The 22,629-nt window shown below is 47.2% G+C and overlaps 1 protein-coding gene and 1 long non-coding RNA gene across 2 annotated transcripts in view; one reads left to right on the top strand and one right to left on the bottom strand.

Moving 5' to 3' along the window:
• LOC142810692 (uncharacterized) overlaps positions 1-22,629 on the bottom strand; it is a 272,930-nt gene that overhangs the window by 61,273 nt on the left and 189,028 nt on the right. The gene's annotated exons all lie outside the window — the stretch shown is intronic.
• The window catches only part of LOC119159564 (lysosomal acid glucosylceramidase), a 34,004-nt gene that overhangs the window by 7,936 nt on the left and 3,439 nt on the right, over positions 1-22,629 (top strand). Inside the window, exons 3-8 of the mRNA XM_037412366.2 lie at positions 9,666-9,848; positions 10,446-10,610; positions 12,567-12,700; positions 13,831-14,003; positions 14,680-14,917; positions 16,833-17,051. Coding sequence (XP_037268263.2) covers positions 9,666-9,848; positions 10,446-10,610; positions 12,567-12,700; positions 13,831-14,003; positions 14,680-14,917; positions 16,833-17,051 — 1,112 coding nt within the window. The remainder of the gene's footprint in view (positions 1-9,665; positions 9,849-10,445; positions 10,611-12,566; positions 12,701-13,830; positions 14,004-14,679; positions 14,918-16,832; positions 17,052-22,629) is intronic.

Raw genomic sequence — 22,629 nt, 5'->3', positions numbered from 1 at the left:
CTCGAGGAGCACTTGAGCCCGGAAGGGCGAAGGTAGTCTTCTACGGTGTCAATCGCCTCTTGCAGAGCGCTCTCAATCTGCCCCTCGTTTCCACCTGTGCACCAGATGGTAATGTCATCTGCGTAGATGCTGTGCTTCAATCCTTCAATGCTCGATAATTTCTTTGACAGTCCAATCATGGCAATGTTAAACAGCATTGGTGAAATCACTGCCCCTTGTGGCGTGCCCCTTGCTTCTAGTTCGATTTCTGCGGTCTCGATATCTGCAATCTTCATCACGGCTTTCCGATCTGTAAAAAAGGACCATACGTAGTCATAGAAGGCTTTCCCTAGACCAAGCTTGGAAATTGCTTCGAGTATGAATGAATGGTGGATGTTGTCAAACGCTTTTTCTAGATCTAGGCACAGAATGGCTCTCACGTCTCTGGTTTCATTGTCAATGACCTGGTGTTTGATAAGCTTCAATGCATCTTGTGTGGATAGCCCTGCCCTGAATCCAACCATATTGTGTGTATATATGTTGTTATCTTATAAGTACTTGTTTATCCTGTGCAGTATGGCATGTTCTGCGACCTTGCCGATACATGATGTCAAGGATATTGGCCTCATGTTGTCCAAGTTAGGGGGCTTTCCTGGCTTAGGAATAAAGATCGTGCTGGCCAGCTTCCACTGCTCTGGCACCCTGCCTTCTTTCCATGCTGAATTGATCATATCCCTCAGGGTTTCAATTGAATCGTCATCAAGGTTACGCAGGGCCTTGTTTGATATACCGTCCGGACCAGGGGCCGACCTGCCGTTGAGATCATGCAAGGCTCTTCTGATCTCCTCGATGTTAAAGTCGCCCTCAAGACCTGGATTTGGCGTGCCCTGGTACTGTCTACTTGGTGGTGCCAATCCTCTTTTGATTGGGAGGTACTTATGCACGCGCTGCTGGACAACTTGCTGTTCTGTAGTGCGCCCTATCTCTTTATGCAAAATTCGAGCGATGACATGCTTTTGATTTGTTTTGGTGGTGTTTTCGTTGAGGAGATGCTTTAACATATTCCATGTCTTGACATTGCGCATCTGACCATCGACGGAGTTGCAGATTTCGTCCCATTGCTGCCTCGATAGTGCGCGACAATGTTCCTCGACTGATCTGTTTACCTCAGCTATCTTCTTCCTCAGTCTTCGGTTCAGGCGCTGACCCTTCCAACGGTTCAGTAGTGCTTGCTTTGCCTCAAGAAGATGAGCAAGCCGGCTATCCATTCTTTCAACCGGAAGATCTGTGGTAATGGTGGAGGAGACGGATTTGATGTCAGCTTTAATCTGTTTGACCCACTGCTCCAAGCCTTGTCTGTGGCCATCTTGTTCCCTTTCCATCCTTATCTTCCTGAACTTATCCCAGTCTGTGAAGTGGAATTCTCTCTGCTTTTTAGGCTCCACGGAGAAGGTAGTGGCAAGAATGCAGTGGTCACTCCCTAGGTCTACAGCAAGGTTCATCCACTGGGCCTTCTTGATGTTCCTTACAAATGTAAGGTCCGGGGTGGAATCCCTGCAGCAAGATGTACCAAGCCTTGTTGGTAGGCTGGGGTCTGTGATTAGGGTGAGATCAAGTTCACTGGCACTTTGCCAAAGTCGATTTCCTTTCCCAGTGTTGTACTTGTAACCCCATGTATGATGAGGGGCGTTGAAATCACCTGCTATGACGAGTGGACATTCCCCGGCGATATTAACAGCTTTCTTTAGAACCATCTTGAACCCTTGCTTTTGTTCCTTTGGACTGCTGTATATATTAAGAATGAAAATGCTCTGACGGTTGCTGGTACCCGGCACGATCTCTACCAAGACGTGTTCCAATCGGCCTGCTTCTATCTTGAGGTCATGGGTTACGTGCGTTAGTTTGTTGCATACGAAGGTGCAGACTCCCCTCCCTTCAGTATCCCCTATTACAGGCCGGAATCCAGGCAACGTTGCTTGCGGTGAAAGGGTCTCTTGTAATAATATAATATGAGGCTTTTCTTGGCTGCTCCTGATATACTGCTGCAGGGTTGCCTTCTTTTTAAGGTAACCTCTACAGTTCCATTGCCAGATACGAAATGCTTCACGTAGCGCTGCCATCATGGTTATTACATGGGTGGCCAGAGCCTGATGCTGCACCTGTCGACAGGTTTGGTACCACTAGTATTGGTGGCCGAAGGGGTGAGCTTGGTGCATGAGGAGGCCTTGCTGTGTTGTGCAGATATGATTCGACCTTTGTAATGCGCAAAGTCATATGCTCTTCCAGTGCCGCCACGCTTGATTGTAGCCTACCCATCTGCTCGCTAAGATTGGCTACTACTTTGCTGAGCGTGTCAAACACCTCTTTCATATCTGACATGGTCGTTTGGTTGGCTTCCACGTGTTCTGCCATGACTGCCCTCTTTTTCGCGGTTCTCGAGTCCCCCACGTTTTCAGCCACAGGGACATCAACTGGCTGAGGCATTGGCTGTGAAGATTGCGCGCTGGTTAGCTTAGTGAGAAGAATTTTTATTTCCTTTAACTCAGCTGATAGCCTCTCATTTGATTTTGTAAGTCTCGCGTTTTCTTGCTCTAGCTGTGCAATTCTATCATGCTCTGGCAGCTTACCTGTCATCACCTCTGCCCCGCCGTTGCACACTCGCTCAGCCCAGCTGCCTTTCGAAGTAACTGCAGGCGTCCTCCCCGGATGTGAAGCCGTGATCTCGAACTGAACGCCAGGTAGCTGGCCGTTTGGGTGCCGCCCAGGCTGATCCCGACCCTGATGGTGACCTTGAGAACACGAGCGCCCCCGTGATTGGGAGCGGGCCTTGGGTCTAGAACCTCTTCTGGAACGCGACCTCCCCCTGGAGTGGGGCCGCCTTTCCTGTTCTTGTGTAGTCTGGATGCTCTGGGTCCCGTAGGCTGGTATAAGCTGCTTGTCATTGATGTCTGGACTCGATGTGATTGATGCGTCCCGGGCTTCTGCCGCTGCTCGCGATCTTTCCCAACGTCTGCGTCTGACGACTTATGGCCCTAAGAACCTGTTCTTGCACTCCTTGTCTGCCGTGGGATGGTGACCGTCGCACAGCCTGCATCTTGGATTACACTGGTGCAGGCTATCTGGGTTCTTGATTTCGCAGCCTCTGCAGATTGTTTCAGCTGGGTTCGGACAGACGTCAGCCCGATGTCCCAGCTTTCCGCAGACGTAACAAATATCGATGTTCTTGCGGTAAAGGGAGCACTGCAAAAGTGAATGTCCATATCTCACGAATCTGGGCACCTTGTGTCCTTCGAACGCTATGATGATTGTCCCGGTGTCCTTGATTCTCTTCGCCTGCAGCGCGAGCGGGTTGTTCGCGTTCACAATCTTTCGGGTCAAAATGTCCTGAGTATCGCTTACGGGGATCCCGCGAATCACTCCTTTACAAGTGTCGTGGGGTGCCGCGGCGTACGCGCTAACCTCGAAAACTTTGCCTCCAATGTCAATTTGCTTGACCTTGAGGTATCTTGAAGCTCTGTCTTGGTCCGGAGTGCTTGCCACCTTAATATTCTGCTGCAAGTTGGAACAGATGATGTCCTGCATGGCCTCTTCCTCTTTGACGCCGGCCGCCAGTACTATCGCGTCTGCCACGGCTCCAGTGCCAATTCTCGAGATATTTAATCCTCCACGTGGTCGTAGCACAATTTTGCTGAAGTCCTTAGGTAGTGGCGGCATGCGTCCAGCTCGCACGATTTTATGCTTGGTGTCATACCTACTACGACTGGCTCGAGCGTCTCCCGCAACGCCGGCCTCGGTCGAACCCTTGGCAGCAGGAACGCTAACCGCGGCTTGCTTATTCCTTGAGCGTCTCGTTTCGGCTTCCTTCCAACCCATTTTTTCCGTGCAATCCTCTGGAGAGATGTCCTCTCCATCTACTTGGTATTCCATTCTCAGTTGCAGATACTGGAACGCGCAGAGCGTTGAGTCGCGTTGGCGCCGGGCCGGCGCATCGGCGACAATCGCCTCCTTGGTTAGGCCTAAATCCCCCGGTGGCGTTGCCGTGTAAAAATGTCCCAAAAAACGGTTTAAAAGTCCACTCACCGGCACAAAGGTGGTATCTGCTGATTTCTTAAGAACTTAGGCACACGATGAGAGTAAAAACTCGGCGACAAATTCGTGAATACCACAGGAAAGCATTCTTGAAAGCAGGAGCCGATCTTCGCGCGTCCGCACTGGTCGGCACCTCTTTATGCATGAGTGTAACTTGTTTATTTATGTGTGATGAGCCTGTGTTGTTAAATGCGAAGCATTTCTTGGCGAACTTCGGCGAGTTTGAGCGTATCTATCTATCTATCTATCTATCTATCTATCTATCTATCTATCTATCTATCTATCTATCTATCTATCTATCTATCTATCTATCTAACAACCCATGACATTTAGATTTCCTAGCCATTTTGATAACGGCATCAATACCAAACTTTGTATGATATAACATGGCTGCATGACGAACATAACAGTCTGGTCATGACATGAAAATCATTACATCTTTGTCATGAATGTCATTATTTACATTTCACGGTCCTGCAGCTCTTGCGGTGGTTTCGTTCACATGGCATGTGGCAAAACTGGTATGGTATGGCATAGCTGCATGGCGAACACAAGCAATAGACCCTAACATCAAAATCATGGCATGCGTGTCATGTAACATTATGACTACATGCCACACTCATGATGTGCTCACGGCCGTTTCACATGAACCGAATTCGGTATTACGGAACGTGAATGGATGATGAAGGTATGTGACTGGTGCAAACATGATAATCATGAGATGCGTGTCATGTAAAAACATGACTACATGTTACGCTCATAATGCGCTCACGGCCGTTTCGCTAGCTTCACATGTACCAAATTTGGTATTACGTGACGCGAACGGACGACATAGGTAAATTACACGTCCAGACATGATGATCATGACATGCGTGTCATGTAACAACATGACTACATCCCACACTTATGATGCGCTCACGGCTGTTTCACTACCTTCACATATGCCACAATTTGGTATTACGTAACGTGAAAGGATGACGAAGGTATGCGACTGGTGCAAACATGAGAATCATGAGATGCGTGTCATGTAAGAACATTAATAGACGCCACACTCAAGGCGCCATTGCACTTCGACGACATGCGTCACCCCGATATCCCCCTAGTAGAGATCAGTGGATCTGCCCGCTGACCCTCATTGTGGATCTCCATGCCATATACTCGCAGGCGCACGCCGCGCTGCGTTGCTTTGACGCATGCGCATTTGAGCGCACACGGCGTCCCTCCGTCACGAAGAGAGCCAGACGCGGTGCTGTCTAAACGTCGTCGGCGCAAAATGCAGCATGTCGCATTTCGTGCCGGTTGCCACAGGGCCGCGCCGACGGACGCTAGTCGCACCGGTTGCACCTGGCGTCACTCTATAGAGTGCTCGCGTTTTGCTAGCGTGGCGTCGCTGCGCCGAGCCTGCGCATGTGTCAACGTTGCGTCGGAGTATATTGGGTCCTTCATGACGCGCTCGCCACCGTTGCGCTAGCTCCACATGTACCAAATTAGGTATTACGGGAAGTGAATAGACGATGGAGGTAAATCACACAGCCATACCTGATAATCATAATATACCTTTCATGTAAAACATGACTACATGCTACGCTCATAGCACGCTCGCGGCCGTTTCGCTAGCTCCATATCTACCAAGGTTGGTATCAGGTGACGTTAATACATGACGAAAGTAAATGCAACGTCCAAACATGATAATTATGAAATGAAAGTCATGTACAGCATAATTTACTTCCGCCTATTAACGTTGTGCTGATTTTAAAGTGACCTATCGCCCTCCCTCATTCGTGTTTCGCATATCATCGAATCCCACTGTACGTGGGATCTGCCAATTTTTTTTTATGTATGCTTGTTATGCCAAAGGGCAGTCTTTCGAATTAAAAAAAAAAATCGGCAGATCCCACGTAACTGGCAATCTACGTTATGCGAAGCATGTGGAAGAAAGGTGACCGTGTTGCAATTTTTTATTGAGCGACACGTCATGAAATGACGCTGAATTAATGTACAAATGTCACACACACACAGACATATGTTGAAGAGTTGCAGATGTTTATATAAACAGTAGTTTGCACTTGTGCAACGATGCCAACTGGAAGATTCATATTTGCAAACACGAGAAGCTTATATGAAGCCCTGATGCTCGTGAAGATGCATACCCTGGACACTGCTACATGAATAAACTTCAACGCATGGCAACTAAACGCATCTGACGTTAACCCGACGAGACGGTTGTATCAAAATAATACATATATAATGTTTATAAAATTGGGTAGACACCACTGAAACCACTACTAACGTTTCACGGAGATTAGCGTCTATTTGAAAAGTAGTTCAGAGACCTGGCGTAGCTCTGTGGTAAAATGCTTTTTTGGTACCCAGAATGCTTGGGTTCGATTCCATCTGGGACTCGTCGGGTAGACGCTATCGACGTCGGGTATTTTAACACTCGTTAAAACTACCCATGTGTGTTTATCGTCATTCCTGAGCAGAGAGGTAGTGTCGGATTGAATGAAGCACCTGAGCAAATACCAAGTGTAAATCACCTGTGGCACGTACCCGCATACCAGCGGCACATACCCACCTGTGGTTATGTGCCACTGTCTGGCGGGAAATGTTTGACGCCGTACGCGACGGGATTGGGACATCATTCATAATTTGACAAGTGCGCGTCGTATTCGTAATATCATCTTACCCTCTCATGCTAATTTTGGTTCACGCCAGGTAAATGGGGTGACCACAAGAGCATCCAAACGTAAGCGGCTAGATAGATAGATAGATAGATAGATAGATAGATAGATAGATAGATAGATAGATAGATAGATAGATAGATAGATAGATAGATAGATAGATAGATAGATAGATAGATAGATAGATAGATAGATAGATAGATAGATAGATAGATAGATAGATAGATAGATAGATAGATAGATAGATAGATAGATAGATAGATAGATACGATCAAAGTCGCCGAAGTTCGCCTAGAAATGCTACGCAATTAAAAACAAAACTGTGATGGCGCAAGATTTAGAGGTAGGACTTCACAACTAACTTGACGAGTTAATTGAGGCTCATGACGTTGCGCAATACGAACGCTTAAGAAAATCAAAGACGGGTCGGCATATTCTTGAGTCGCTGGGCATCAGATATCACGCTCAGCAAGCAGAAAAGGTAGAGGTTCCTGCCCCAGTCCGCGACCGCTTGATCATTCTGCCGATTCCTAGGAATAGGCACCCGACGCATTACGTCGGACGGCGTAACTAGCGTGCTAGACAGCTTCAAAAGAAGTTTGGTAACAGTACGGACGTGGTATACGTATAGACGCCGCGAGATATGGAGAAGGGGGAGGAGCACACGTAACTCTGGTTTTTGACAATCAGGGCAATTCTCTCGCGAGCGCCACGGTAACGACGGGACACACGGAGGTGGCCGAAGAGGCTATGATAGCCTTAGCACTCGCCGCAGCGCCGCATGCAGAAATTGTGATAAGCGACTTGCAGGCTGCAGCCCGCAGTTTCGCGCGCGGCCGTGTCTCGCGGGAAGCGGCGCGCATCCTTCAAATGTGTGGGGATGGCGACACGGCGTCGTGCTCACAACCTCAAATTCCAACTCTCTTCCTCCTATGGACCCCGGCACACACCAGCGTTCCACTCGCGGGGAACCAGGCGGCCCACGCCGCGGTTCGGGGTCTCACGCACCGAGCTGTGTCCCACTACGTGGCCGCCACCTCAGACTCCGTGAGCGGGGCGATCAAGACATTTTGATAGAGCGGAATGAATCAAGACACTTTGATAGGCACGCAGCAAGGAAAGGAAAGAAGGAAAATAGGAGGAAAAGAACGACAGGGTGGTTAACCAGCCTGTTGGCAGCCGGTTTGCTACCCTGCGCATGGGAGGGGGATGGAGGAGATGAAAGATAAAGAAGAATCGGAATGGTTATGGGGTGATCTTCTTACGTTCCGTGATATCTCCCAACACTACAGGCTCGAAAGGCGTAGGTTCCCGCCACAGCACGAGAAATTAAACAGGCCGTAAGCTTTCGCTTGCTCCAAACCCACTCCTACCCTATAGCCCTGTCGTTGTACGCCACATCTACCCGAACCTATACCCTTCCGATATGTGTAAAGTGTGCGGGCACAGAGCAACGCTGAGCCCAACGCCTCCTGAGCCACATGCTCTGCAAATGTGCCGGCGAAAACAGTCGTGAAAACACTGCCAATCGCGATGCACCGCCGCCAAGGCCAAATCACAGGAAGCCTCGACCGCCGCCCCAGTTGCGGGAGCCGCGGGGGGCCTTCTTCGTCGGCGTCCCCGCCACTGGGAGGCGGCCCTCCAACGCCCAGAGCTGAACGACCAGCTCTGGGCCGTCCGGCAGGCCAAGGATGCCACCTGAATCCAGGCAATACGAGCCGTCACCTAAAGCCACCGAGACCAAATTTCCGGCCCATTGTGTTCAATAAAGTCTTTTCTCTCTCTGATGGTGCCGGTGTGACTGTCAAGTGTTTGATGCGGTGAACGCTATTCGGCCACTGAGAAAGGGTACCCCTGCACACAAGCATTTTAACCCCCTCTGTCTGTGCACACACTTCTCCTGAAACGCCGACTGCGTGTCACAGTGTTCGTGTGCGACCAACACCACCTAGACTATCACTGGCACGCCGGTGCGCGTTCCTTGCAGTGCACTTGGAAGTGTTCCCGCGCTCTTCTGGGACGCAGACAGCGTTCTAGTCGACAAGCACCGCTTGAGAGAGCTCAGCTGATGGGCGTCTCTTGCACTGCCAGTCCCCAGTCATGACAGGGTGCACTTCTGCACTCAGTGGAAGGACAAACAAATGAAAGAAGTTGTCTCTGGTTTGAAAACACCGCCCTACTTAGTCGACCATCCTTGACGCGATGGATGCCTGGTTCCATCGCGACCACACTGGTTCCATCGCAACCAATAAAACGCAGTGCGCGAGGGGTGGGTTTGACTTTTTCATACTGTTGCCTCGTTCTTAAGGGGGTGTCGCCATAGCTCGGCAAGATCCAGAGCTTTGCGAAACTTGGCCGATTCTGCATAGCGCCCCAAAACTTCTTTCTTCCCTTTGTCAATACCTATCAGAAGACGGCAAGACATTTTCGAACTCAACTGGGGTTTGTACTTGTACCCCATCTTTTTAAATCGCAGCTTTGTGAGATGTGTGCAGGAGGAAAGAAACTGTAATTTTGTCGCCAATAAGCCGAATTTCTTTTTCTCTATTTTGTCAACCTCCCCCACATACGATTCGACCATCCGGCCCCTAATGACTTTATGCAAAGTGGCCGTCCTCCTGAAAAGACTGCTAACTTCTGCTCAATAGCAAATAGTTGTGTACATGAACGAAATAGTTGTGTACATGAACAAGCTATTCCCCAAGTCTTTCGCGCAAGTGTTAACGCTATGGTTGCCACTGTTGTTGTGAACGATCGGGTGTAATCATGTAGATTATCGTAATGCATGCGGGAGAGGTTCCACGGTGCTTAGACGAGTTTGACCATATGATTACGTATAGAGTGAATATAACTGACGCATATTGGTGGTGAACAGCATAATTAATATTGTGCGGCTATTCACTGCATATGCAACAGTCGCTGAGTCCAAGTGCTGGCCAAGGAACTACGGCTTTGGCAGCAATGTGTGCGTGTGCAGCACGTCGTACTGCGACTTCATCGGCAACATCGGGCCTCTGCCTCGAGGAGCAGCACTTGTCTTCGCGAGTACCAAGTCTGGCCGCCGATTTGAAAGGACAGTAATATTCCAGAACGACACAGGTTTGTTAAAATTCGTACTGTGCACATCTAATATGCATTATCACGCCGTTTGCTGAACGATCTCTTGTGTTCTTTTTAGGAATTTCATTTCTCCAAGATATATGAAACTAACATGCGTTTATGACACACGTATGAAAAATACTGTACATTGCTAAGCATCCACAAGCACTCAAACCAAGGCAGCATCTCTTAGTGCAGCTTTGTAAAATGAAATTATGATACATTAGCAAGAAATTTTCGTCCCTCGTGTGCATTGTCATGCAACAATAAATCAATGTGCAGTGATGCAATAGCCCAAGCTTTTGCTCTATTAAACTGGAAGTTATGTACATGGGGACTTTACTCGTTGGCGAATACAGTCAGTCAAATTGACAGATCAGGTCACTTTTTTAATATTGTGCAAGTCGACTGTCGTTCTAGGAGGCCTGTAAAGACAGATTACTTTGTTTTAAAATATATAAAATATTCCCTTGTCAGCAGCGAAAATCTCGCTTTTTTGGCTCTCTCTCTTTCTTTTTTTTTTCTAGAGAAAATGACAAGGCAGAACTGTTGTTGGCTGTGGGTTCACGCTTTTTGGTTATCTTCTTTTTTTAACAGACCCACCAGGCGCCAACACTTTGCTTCTTGTGGTAAACCCCGGAATAACGTACCAGAGAATCTTTGGTTTTGGAGGAGCTTTCACTGACGCAGTCGGTTTAAATCTGAGACAGCTGCCAATCCAGCTCCAAGACGCCATTATCGCGTCCTACTACTCACCGGCAGGTAAAATTTGTGTCTCGTTGGCTCAGATAATATGCACAGGGCCTAGGATTGGCTATTAATGCCATTGCGTTAAACAGTTTGTTTCGCAGAAATCCTGGCGTCGGCATCGTTGATAGTGATAAAAAAAATCATATTGTCCGTAAGCGAAAAAATTGAGAAAGATGCAAATAAAATATGCAATAAATAATTTGGCGTCGGAGGATCGAGACCAGGACGTCGGTGGCGACAAGCAGGTGTTCTGCCACAGGGCGACGTTATTGTTTCAATTCATTTGGATGAAAACACTATAGGCACCCGGCAATGCAGTTTAAGAGATCTGATGGTAGCGCCAGAACACACAGCCTATAGCGAGTAGGCGCAGAAAAACCGAGTCTTCCAATGTGTAGCCTAGCGAGCTGACGCAGCAAAACTGGACTTGCACGTGCATATTATTTTCTTTTTTTGTTGTTGTTGTCAGCACGGGGTCATGGCTGATCATGCAAGCGCCCAGAAAGCGGTCTTTCAAAACGTGCCAAAAAAAAAGGTCACTGACACTTCAGCATGTCAGTGTGTTCAGCAAGAGTTTCATTTTCTTGGTATCCCTGGCGGTCGGTACCAACAATGCTGAGGCGGCCTAAAAAGCTCCGTCGCGCCCTCCGGTCCACTGTCGGGTGCCTACACGAATGTCACGTAGAGGAAGGAGTTTCTCGACGCATCACGTATTGCGTGGTGGAAGCAAAGAACGCCGCCCGGCGTCAATACATGTGAATCGAGCAATGAGTGGCTGTTTTAAAGTTTACACCTATTACAAAGTGCTCAGACATATTTAATCAACATTCACAGCAAAACCATCGAATAAGTGACCAGCTGCGTCAGTTCACGTGTTGCCCTGCGGTCGCGTAGGGGGCTGCTGGCTGACTCGCAATAAGAATGATTAAGGCGTAGTGGACACTTAACAACCGTGCTTGCAGTAAGCGCTATTACATACTTTGACACGGGTAATGTTAACGCTCAGTTGTTCGCTTTCTTGCAGCGCGGTTGAGGTACGCACCGAGAACCGACGCAGACTAACATTTCAGGAGGCGACGAGCCCCCAAGCCCGACTACGCTGTCGCGATGTGCTCTTGCAGGCAAAGCTCCAGCTTTCTGCATTTTTTTTTTCAATTTTAATTGTATAGTTATGGAAGAGAATGATAAATTCCATTGATTTCTGCTATGTAATCAATTATTTGTTATAAACGTGGTCATAATTAGAACTATTATAGTCATTTCTATTGTGATGCTGCAGGCAAAAGCTGACGCGGGGCAGATTTAGTGCATGGACATATAATCAATATGTTTCTCAAACACATGGAAGGCCACATAAGGAAATAATAACCCCGAGGTGAAGAAAAGTAGTATTAGCTTCATGTTGAGGGCAAATTTCCCGATTTAAACTCTCACTGGAGAGTGCGACTGGCTATATATATATATATATATATATATATATATATATATATATATATATATATATATATATATATATATATATATATATATATATATATATATATATATCATTTTAAAACTCATCTGTGAAGCCTCTGTCCTGTTTGAACTGTTACGACATGTATTTGTATGGAAGGTGAGTAAAACACGACAGGCACTCTCGTTCTTTTCTTACAACTTTTGTCAACGAATAAACAAAATATTTCGGTAATTTTTATCGCAAATAATTCATTTACCCGTGAACTATATTTCGTTTATAAAATAGAAGCCGCGAGTGTTCTATGTTTTTGTCTGGGCGCTTAATGAAATAAAAAAGCCAGCATCCGGTCCTTAGTTGTTAATGATTAATTTAGTATTATTAGAATAAAGTTTATTGAGTTGACCACAATCTGGGTGTTCACTGTTAGAACTTCACTTAAACAATTTTAAATATGTCGCTTTGCACCTCAAGAGAGCTGCCTGTTTATGGTACCTCTGTTTTGGCTACAGGTATAGGGTACAGCATTGCCAGGATTCCAATGGCCAGCACTGATTTTTCGATACGCAAGTACACCTATGATGACTACCCAAACGACTTTTCTCTGCTTAACTTCACTCTTGCCAAAGAAGACTTTTACCTCAAGGTACTTGTAGTTATTTTTTAAGCTTAACTTCTGCACAGTTCAGTAAGGTATCCACAAGCATTGTGATTATCCGCATTGCGATTATACACTCCGATTTACCTGTTCGGAAAACGGCCTCAGATTCATAATTAGAGAGGAAAGACGAGAAGTCAATTTTGCATAAGCGTTTGCCGTTATGGATTCTGGGAAAAGCCTTAAATAAGTAGGCAACCATTGTCCAAAGGCGCTAACCGTTCAAGTGTAGAGCACGCCTTCACAGCGACTTTTCGTAGCGCAGTTATTCAAGAGCTCATCGTCAGTAGGTAGCATGAACAGACACGCGGTCAAAAGTAATTCTGCAAGAGTACGAATTCTGACTGGTTGATTCATGATTAGAAGTGGGAAAACAATGCTAGAAAGGCAGGGCAAGGAAGGACAAATACCAAAGTGTCATCTAACATCTGAATTGTTTATTCTCCCAGTCAGCATATATATACCTTTTCACAGGAAGGAAAAAAACACCGCCATGATGGGCTGCGCGCGTCAGTACAACGGCCAAGGGCGCAGCCTTGTCAGTGCATTTTTGAGGGGTCACGCCAATTCGCGCAGCCCAAAGAGGGCTATGGCGGTGCCCAGGGAGGCGTTTTTGAAAAGGTCTATACTACACCACTATGGCAATGAAACGCAATGACGAACGCACGTGACTGATTTATGAAGTTTACCACGTCCGCACTAGCTGTGAGGCATGAGTAAACCTCCAGTTGACTTGCCTCCTAAAAAAAAAAATGTGTTCCTGTACCATTTATCACTTTATTGCTTCTGCGCGTTTTTAATTGCACCACTGTTTTATGTCACTGTTTCATTGCTTAGTGGAGCCACATATATACGCCGATCGCAGTAATAAACTCATTCGGTTCCCAGTGCCGTGGTCTGTCTTTCCTTGTCCCATGCCCTGTTCTTTTTTTTTTGTTTACTTGAAAAAGTATTCGTTCCACGTAAGCCCTAGATTTCATTATGGCGCCAATGTTTGACAATGTAACGGAAGCAAAGTATTTTCAAGTGAGTCATATATTCTGTAGTAAGTTCCGCTAATAGTCAGACTAAAAGAACTGCTAAAGTCAACAATTATATTTTCACGTTCATTTTTTTAGATACCATACATGAAAAGAGCAATGTATATGTCGAACATGCCGATATGGTTCTACGGAAGTCCCTGGAGCAGCCCCGCGTGGATGAAGACCAGCCGTAAATTGGAAGGTCGTGGATTCCTCAGAGGAGACCCGGGTGGACCTTTCTACAAGACTTGGGCAGCGTACTTCGTAAGGTATAAAAAGACGTTTTTTGGTTTGTTTTTTCAGCCCAGTTTCGGAGATTGCAATGCATAGAACGTCTTTCTGTAATTCTGGTGTACATTTATTCTCAGCGATATGTAACATGTGATCATACGTTCGTATGCGTAGGTTCCGTTCCGAACACCTGCTCCACCAACACCCCCTCTCCTCCTCACTCTCTCACTCCATTGCTCATAAAGGCTTTTAATGGCCACTAGCAAGAATTTAATACCCTGAACTATTAACTTCCACAATCATGCCGATGTGGCATGTCTATCTAATATCATCAGAGAGGGGTGTTGAACATCTCTATGACTATCTTGCATAAGCGACAGGGTGCCTGTCGTAGTGATGTGCATTACTTTGCAAGAGGAATGACGGTGTGGCCCACTATATGGCTCTGCTTACGTGACGAACAGGAAACGCACATGCTTGTATACAGTTAATTCTTTATTTGTAACAATCAAGTGCAAAGAGGTAGCATTCTCCAAGTAACGTTGACAACAACTCATTCGTTTAACTTATATTTCAATAAAAAACGCTGCTGTTGTAGCAGACGACAATGTCCGCTCCCTCGGCAATTTCTGAAAAAGCTGGAAACTTCTCACTGTATACTCAAAGTGCGTTTTTAAGTTGTTGCCTTGCTGATTTCACCCCTAACGTCTCCAGATTTGTGCAGGCATACGAGAGAGCAGGTATTCCTATATGGGGTCTCACGGTGGAGAACGAGCCGACAGCTGGCCAGATACCTTTTTATCCTTGGCAGACTCTGGGCTTCACACCAGCAACAGAAAGAGACTTCATAAAGCTTGATCTGGGGCCTGCGTTGAACACGGCTGGCTACGGAAGGCTGAAACTTATGATGCTCGACGACAATCGCATCAATATTGGACACTGGACAAGTGTGGTACGTATATACACACTTCAAGCAAAAACTGTTACCAATGACTCGTACAGGTCGGTTTTTATGCTATATGAAATGAACACCGTTGGCTGAAACACCTGATGCAGGCGCTCGACCAAAACAAGACAATAAAAAAATAAGTGGAGCAGCATTAATAAACTACGCCTTCTAGAATACCATCCAAGTAACGCTTACATCAAGATAAGGTTTCACTTCCGCATTCTATAAAATAATTAGTTATGTGAACACACCATCTTCACTCAATAATATGACTGGCAACGCCGCGCTTGCATAAAGGTAATCACATAATATTTATTCAAGCGCGTAGCCTCTTCGTCGGCGGATACAAGGTGGCTGAATTGAATTGACTTTTTACGACAAAATAGAGGACAATAGGACTTCAAAACTAACCCACTGTTTTCCCCGACGGCGTTTTTAATTCCTTGGCAACCATTCTGCTGCTCTCAATGTCTATCGGTTGTCTGTTCATGTAGTGCGTACAACAGCCATTCGGTGGACAGTAAAAGGCACAGAATGATTATCAAGGGATGGATGTAAAACGCAGTCGAGAAAAGACAGAGAGTCAGATGCAGTGACGAAGTTAGGAAGTTCGCACGGATAAAATGAAATAAGCTCGATCAGGATGGGGTAAACTGGAAGGCTCCGAGAGAGGCCTTCGTTTCGCAGCGGATTAACACCAGCTGAGAATGATAATGATGATAAAGACCGCGAGAAGCCTATTCATTAGTCGGAACGTAAATAGTGCTGGTGATTTGTGTTCCTTGAAAAAACAGGTATGGAAAAAAAAGATATGATCAATGAGTGTTACACAATGTTGCCTTGCATTTATTCTCTTATTTCTAATGTACCTGATACGCGACGTAAATCGGTATCGGGCTTTCGCAATTGTGTCATAAGGTGCAGACGCAGTTTCCGAATAATATATATTATTTAGTAACATTCATTGTTTTATAACGTTGTGCATCATCTTTAACCATGAAGCAACGCTAAAGTGAGACTGGTATTCGGTCAGCAATGTACGATCATTGTCGACAGCTGCCATCAAGGGTGTTATAGGTTTATTTATCGTACAGGACGGAACACAAGACTCTAGAGAAACCCCTATCGTACACGGTGATTGTATATATATACGCATAACTCTTTTCTACCCCCTTTCATCTTCCTTATCGCTCCTTTATTCCCCTTTTCCTTTCCACCAGTGTAAAGCAGCAGGCCAGAGCGCACTACATCAGGCCGAACTCTGTGCCTTCAAAACAAATTCTTTCTTTCTCTTTCAAGAGCGCAACGACAATGCATGTGGAAATTCACAAACGATAACGACACTGCCTAATGTGAATTCCGAGTGCAGCCCCGCGTCGGAGTAATGCCTAGTGTGTTTGGAGCTTTGGCTATCCGTAACTGTAGCAATGTAACATTCGTTGCATATTTCCACCAAGACTGCCAGTGCTCGAGTGCTATATGTATATGCACACCTCCACTCTGTACATTACATGTGTTGGAACAAGCGAAGCTCCGAGCACTTCGTTACGGTAATCGAAGCTAGCCGCAGTGCATGTGCGAGCCCTGCATACGCGCTGGCTCCGACCGATGGGGCTAGCGCACGTGACAGAGGAAAAAAGCGAGGTTACAGGCAAGTGGCTCGCGATATGGACAGAATCTCAGTTAACTCTCTCTAGTTCTTGTCCGCTCCATCGGTTACACCAACAATAACAACGACAACACCACTCAACGCGTATTAGCTGCGCTCTAAATTATAGAAATAGCCAACAAAGCCAACTAACTTCCGAATCATCTGAAGTTGTGCGAAACAAAGCTTAACTCAGAGCCTTCGAATGAGTTACTTCACTGAAAGAATTATAAATACTTGTTTTGGTAATCTGTTAATCTTAACATGCAGGTCTTGGGCGATCCGGAAGCGGCAAAGTACGTCCATGGAATCGCTGTTCATTGGTATACGAACCGTATGGTCGGACCACAGGTTTTCGATAAGGTTCACGAGAGTTACCCGGACAAGTTTATACTGCCGTCCGAAGCCTGCACTGGCTACCAGAAGGAACGAGGCGTCAGGTTGGGCAGCTGGGAACGGGCAGAAGAATACGCCTCCGATATACTCCAAGTGAGATGACCTTCCTTATTTTAGAAAGTCTGTATATTATAGAAGCGAGAGAGTGAAGAAGATTCCGCATTCCAATTTTCACGTGCCGTGTTTATGCTTAACTACCTTCGGCGAATAAAGTTTTTAAACTAAATGAAAAAAAAACTTGTAAATAAGAACGCCCACACTGTATTGTGCTTTCAAAACAGCCACGGGCATTCGCAACAATAGCGGGAGTAGTTATATTCGTTTACAAAATCAATATAGTTTCGCTCATATTGTCTTCGCCTTGAAGCAGTTAAAGAAGAGTTCCATTTTACGACTCAAATGACTGAGCCACAACACATTCAAGTATAGCATCAGGTACGTCTGGTCTAGTGTCTGGTCACCTCATTTTTTAAATAACTTTGTAGATCATACCACGCCAAATTTCTCAGCCATTCTGGTTGTCACAGAACGAGCGCTAAAAAAGAGCGCGCCGCCAAATCCTTGCGACAACGGGCGGCAGAAACGCCGCGAGGTAAAAAGAAAAAAAAAAGAAAGCAAACATCCAGGGCTCCCGGGCGCGCGCTCTCCCCGCAGAAGTACGGCTTCGCAGACGATCCTCCTCACCCCACTTCGGCGGCCCAGCAAGCCCGCGATTTTTCCAGAACGAAGGGGGCGGGGCCATACCGAGTTGACTCACCGGCCGGAGAGGGCATTCCAACTGTCTCGCCCTCTTCCCAGCTTTCGCCGCGTATCGCGCCGACGAAATGACCAGAAATTTCTGGAAGGTGGCGCGGAAGGTATTTAATCGAGCGGCCGAGACGAGAAATCAGGAGGTGACGGAAGTTAACGCCAGAGCGCGTAGGAATTCCGCCGTGTAGTCGGCGAAGGTTCTGCCCGTAGTGACAGAACAGGAGGAGACGGAAGTGAGCGCCAGAGTGCGTAGAGAGTCCGCCGTGTAGTCGGCGAAGTTTTTGGTCCGTAGGGACGGCTCGAGCTACAGGCAAGAGCGTGGGTTTACCGCTATCGAGCGAAGACGCGGGCAACAGCTGCGTGTGTGAAGCCGACGGATTTCCGGCGAAGAAGTTTGAAGCTTGGAGAGTGGCCATTTGAGGACGCGAGGTTTCCTGGAAGAGAAACTTCGAGAACTACGGAACGACAACAACGCTGGACTTTGAGTGAGTGATTCTCGGAAGAGTATCATTCAGACTTTTGATCCAAGGACTTTGGACTGAATAGGTTTTATATCTCTTTAGTCTTTAAGTGTCTTGGTTGTTCAATGCATGCGACTGCATTGTAGTGCGTATTGTTGTCTGTGTCCGTTGTTTCAATTGTGGCTGATTGTACTGTGTAGTACGTTGTTTGATTGGTGACGTATTGTATGTAACTATTGTGGAGTGTGCATACGTGTATATTGTGTTTTGATCTGCCGTTAATGAGAATATAATTTTGTTTGTTTATCAACTCTCGGCTCTGTCTTGTTCTTTGTGCCACAGCCGGCGTCCGCTGGCGCACCAATAAGGACCACTTCTAAATTGTCCACGCTTTCGTGGTGCGGTTCGGGGGGCCGATACTTCGGCTCTTGGAATTAGCCCGGCGATCGCCTCCCTAATAACGGGACAGGTGTGACAATTAATCTGGCGTCCGCGAAACAGGACCTTTTGGTGCACAGTGTGTCCAAAGTAGTGAGAAAGAGCCTCGAGTTGTTGATAGTGCTATCGGAACGATTTTGTGTGTTGTTCAGTGTTCTCGTTAACGAGTGCAGGGGAGTGTTCCGATAGACTGATTTAGGCAGATACTTTTTGCACGCGGCAAGGTTTTATTTGCGAGTTGCGAGACACAATGGATCTCGAAAAGTTAGTTGCGCTTGGTGAGAAGATGGGTCTTTCTGGCGCCGAACTACGGAAGTGGGTAAGCCAGAAGGAGAAAGAGGCGGTGGAGAGAGAGAGGTTGGCAGCTGAGAGGGCCAAGGAAGAAAAAGCAGCTGAGTTGGAACGAGAGAGGTTGGCAGCTGAAAAGGCGAAGGAAGAAAGAGAGCAACAATTGAAGTTGGAGTTAGAGAGAGAAAAGCTTGCAGCTGAAAGGGCGAAAGAAGAAAGAGAGCAGCAATTGAAGTTGGAGCTGGAGCGAGAAAAGTTGACAGCCGAAAGGGCGAGAGAAGAAAGAGAGGCAAAAGAGCGCCAGCTGAAAGAAGAAAGAGAGGAAAGGGAGCGGCAGCGGCAGCACGAGATGGAACTCGAGCGGCTCCGTTTGCAACAGCGAAGCGAAACTCCCGTCCAAGCTAGAGTTGAAAGCAGCGAACGGGAAGATCACGGCTTCCGCTTGAACCCAAGCAAGCTGCTCGTAGCGTTTGATGAAAGGAAGGACGACCTAGACGCGTACCTCCACAGATTTGAGACGATTGCGAAGAGCCAGAATTGGCCAGAACAGCAATGGGCAACTGCTTTGAGTACTTGCTTGAGTGGTGAAGCGCTCAGTGTGTACGGCAGGCTGACGCCGACCGATGCAGCCAACTATGCCAAGGTGAAAGCTGCTTTGTTGAAGCGATTTAGATTCACTGTGGAAGGATTCCGGGACAGATTTCGGACAGGAAAGCCAGCTGATGGTGAGACAGCTACGCAGTATGCTGCCCGACTTTGCCACTATTTCGACAGATGGATTGAACTTTCAGGGACAGCACAGGAGTACGATGAGCTTAGAGAGCTGCTAATTAAAGAACAATTTCTTACTAGTTGCCACCCAAGCCTGTCGCGGTATTTGAAAGAGAGGAAGGCGGAGTCATTTGAAGGAATGCTTGAATTGGCTGATCAATTCTTAGAAGCGCAAGGAGGAACTAATTTGGCCAAGGGCAAGAAGGATTGTCCCGATGATTCGAAGAAATTGGCTCCTGAAGAAAAGAAGCGTGCACCAGAGAGCATTCCGCGATGTTTTCTGTGCAACCGAGTGGGTCATCGCGCGAAAAACTGTCGAACGATCTTTACGAGCCCTACGGCAGTAAAATGTTTTAAGTGTGGTCAGACTGGGCACAAAGCAGATGCTTGTCGTAACGGAGTGAGTCAAACTCACCAGGTATCCTGTGTGCAAGTGGCACCGAAATCCGATAATAATGCCGTCACTGATGGATTCGTAGAATTGAAAAATGGGGAGAAAATTCCTATTGTTGGTGCTGTAATGTCAAAACAGCCAACCGGTGTTACGAAAGGAATGCCAACGCTGCCTGGAAAAGTTGCGGGCAAAAAGATTACGGTGTTAAGAGATACCGGCAGTTCCACTGTTATCGTGCGGAGAAATTTGGTACGGGAAAGTGAGTTAACAGGCAAAATGAAACCGGTTTGCCTAATTGACCGTACAGCTCGGATGCTTCCCGAAGCAGAGATTGAGGTGGAAACCCCGTACTTCAGCGGGAAGGTTACTGCTTTATGCATGACGACCCCCCTGTATGACCTTGTCATCGGAAACATCGACGGGGCGCGAGGGCCAAGTGATCCAGAATGTTTGGGAGAAGACCCAAAGATAGAGCCCTCGCCCACACAGCGGCCGCGAGATACAGTGGAGGAGCATCCCGTGACGGGTCTCACTAGAGCCCAAGGTGAAGCTGCGGCGCAAGAGACAGCGAAGGAGAAGACGATCGTGTCGAATAAGTTCACAGGCCGAGCAACTGGACGTACGTCGGCACGACCTCAACCGACTGACAGTGTAAAGGAGACGGAGTTGGCCAGCCGGGCAAAATGCAGAGGCATTATCAAGCGGGTAAATAAACAGACAGGACCCGTCGAATGTAATGACGCGTTAACGGTGTCGGAAGAGACAACGATGGCTGAGACGACGCCTCAGATATCGTCGTGGGAAAGGGCTCGCCGAAAAAGAACGTGGAAACACAAGAATAGATCGAGCGAGCACCGCAAAAAGGGGCGCAAGCGCTGTTCGAAGTACTCAAGATAGGTGCTGAGGTGGAATCAGAATGTGTTCGGCAGGGCTGAGTGACATATGTTGTGTTAATGTTCTTGTTATCCTGTGTCTCAAGTGTATGTCGAGTGAGTCAGTGTTCTGGGCGATGGTGTGATGTATAGTGTTGTATAATTGTTGGATAGACAGAACTTTGTACGTTTGTATTGTTTAGAATGTGTGATGAAGTGTTGTAGGCATGTACCTGTGGCTATATTTCATGTGTTGTGGAATTGAACTACAATGTACGATTGTATTGAGTGATATATTGTGAATGTGAAGTGTCATGAGCGACGGATTGTGTTACAGTCTGTGAGAATGTGTGGTGACTGTTCGCGCTCGTTTGTGTGGTTTTGAATATTATGAGATAATATTCTTAAAGTGGGGGGCAGTGTCACAGAACGAGCGCTAAAAAAGAGCGCGCCGCCAAATCCTTGCGACAACGGGCGGCAGAAACGCCGCGAGGTAAAAAGAAAAAAAAAGAAAGCAAACATCCAGGGCTCCCGGGCGCGCGCTCTCCCCGCAGAAGCACGGCTTCGCAGACGATCCTCCTCACCCCACTTCGGCGGCCCAGCAAGCCCGCGATTTTTCCAGAACGAAGGGGGCGGGGCCATACCGAGTTGACTCACCGGCCGGAGAGGGCATTCCAACTGTCTCGCCCTCTTCCCAGCTTTCGCCGCGTATCGCGCCGACGAAATGACCAGAAATTTCTGGAAGGTGGCGCGGAAGGTATTTAATCGAGCGGCCGAGACGAGAAATCAGGAGGTGACGGAAGTTAACGCCAGAGCGCGTAGGAATTCCGCCGTGTAGTCGGCGAAGGTTCTGCCCGTAGTGACAGAACAGGAGGAGACGGAAGTGAGCGCCAGAGTGCGTAGAGAGTCCGCCGTGTAGTCGGCGAAGTTTTTGGTCCGTAGGGACGGCTCGAGCTACAGGCAAGAGCGTGGGTTTACCGCTATCGAGCGAAGACGCGGGCAACAGCTGCGTGTGTGAAGCCGACGGATTTCCGGCGAAGAAGTTTGAAGCTTGGAGAGTGGCCATTTGAGGACGCGAGGTTTCCTGGAAGAGAAACTTCGAGAACTACGGAACGACAACAACGCTGGACTTTGAGTGAGTGATTCTCGGAAGAGTATCATTCAGACTTTTGATCCAAGGACTTTGGACTGAATAGGTTTTATATCTCTTTAGTCTTTAAGTGTCTTGGTTGTTCAATGCATGCGACTGCATTGTAGTGCGTATTGTTGTCTGTGTCCGTTGTTTCAATTGTGGCTGATTGTACTGTGTAGTACGTTGTTTGATTGGTGACGTATTGTATGTAACTATTGTGGAGTGTGCATACGTGTATATTGTGTTTTGATCTGCCGTTAATGAGAATATAATTTTGTTTGTTTATCAACTCTCGGCTCTGTCTTGTTCTTTGTGCCACAGCCGGCGTCCGCTGGCGCACCAATAAGGACCACTTCTAAATTGTCCACGCTTTCGTGGTGCGGTTCGGGGGGCCGATACTTCGGCTCTTGGAATTAGCCCGGCGATCGCCTCCCTAATAACGGGACAGGTGTGACACTGGTGACAACCTCAACTGCATGAAAAAAATAGGGGAGGGGGGTTCACTGGACTAAATACAGTGGGCTGTTGAAATATTAGGAGGGAACATTTTTCGTGGTCTAATCCT

This window comes from Rhipicephalus microplus, chromosome 1 (assembly GCF_043290135.1).
Source record: "Rhipicephalus microplus isolate Deutch F79 chromosome 1, USDA_Rmic, whole genome shotgun sequence".
NCBI lineage: Eukaryota > Metazoa > Arthropoda > Arachnida > Ixodida > Ixodidae > Rhipicephalus > Rhipicephalus microplus.
Note: the sequence above shows the minus strand (reverse complement) of the source record. Positions and strands in the feature narration are given on the sequence as shown.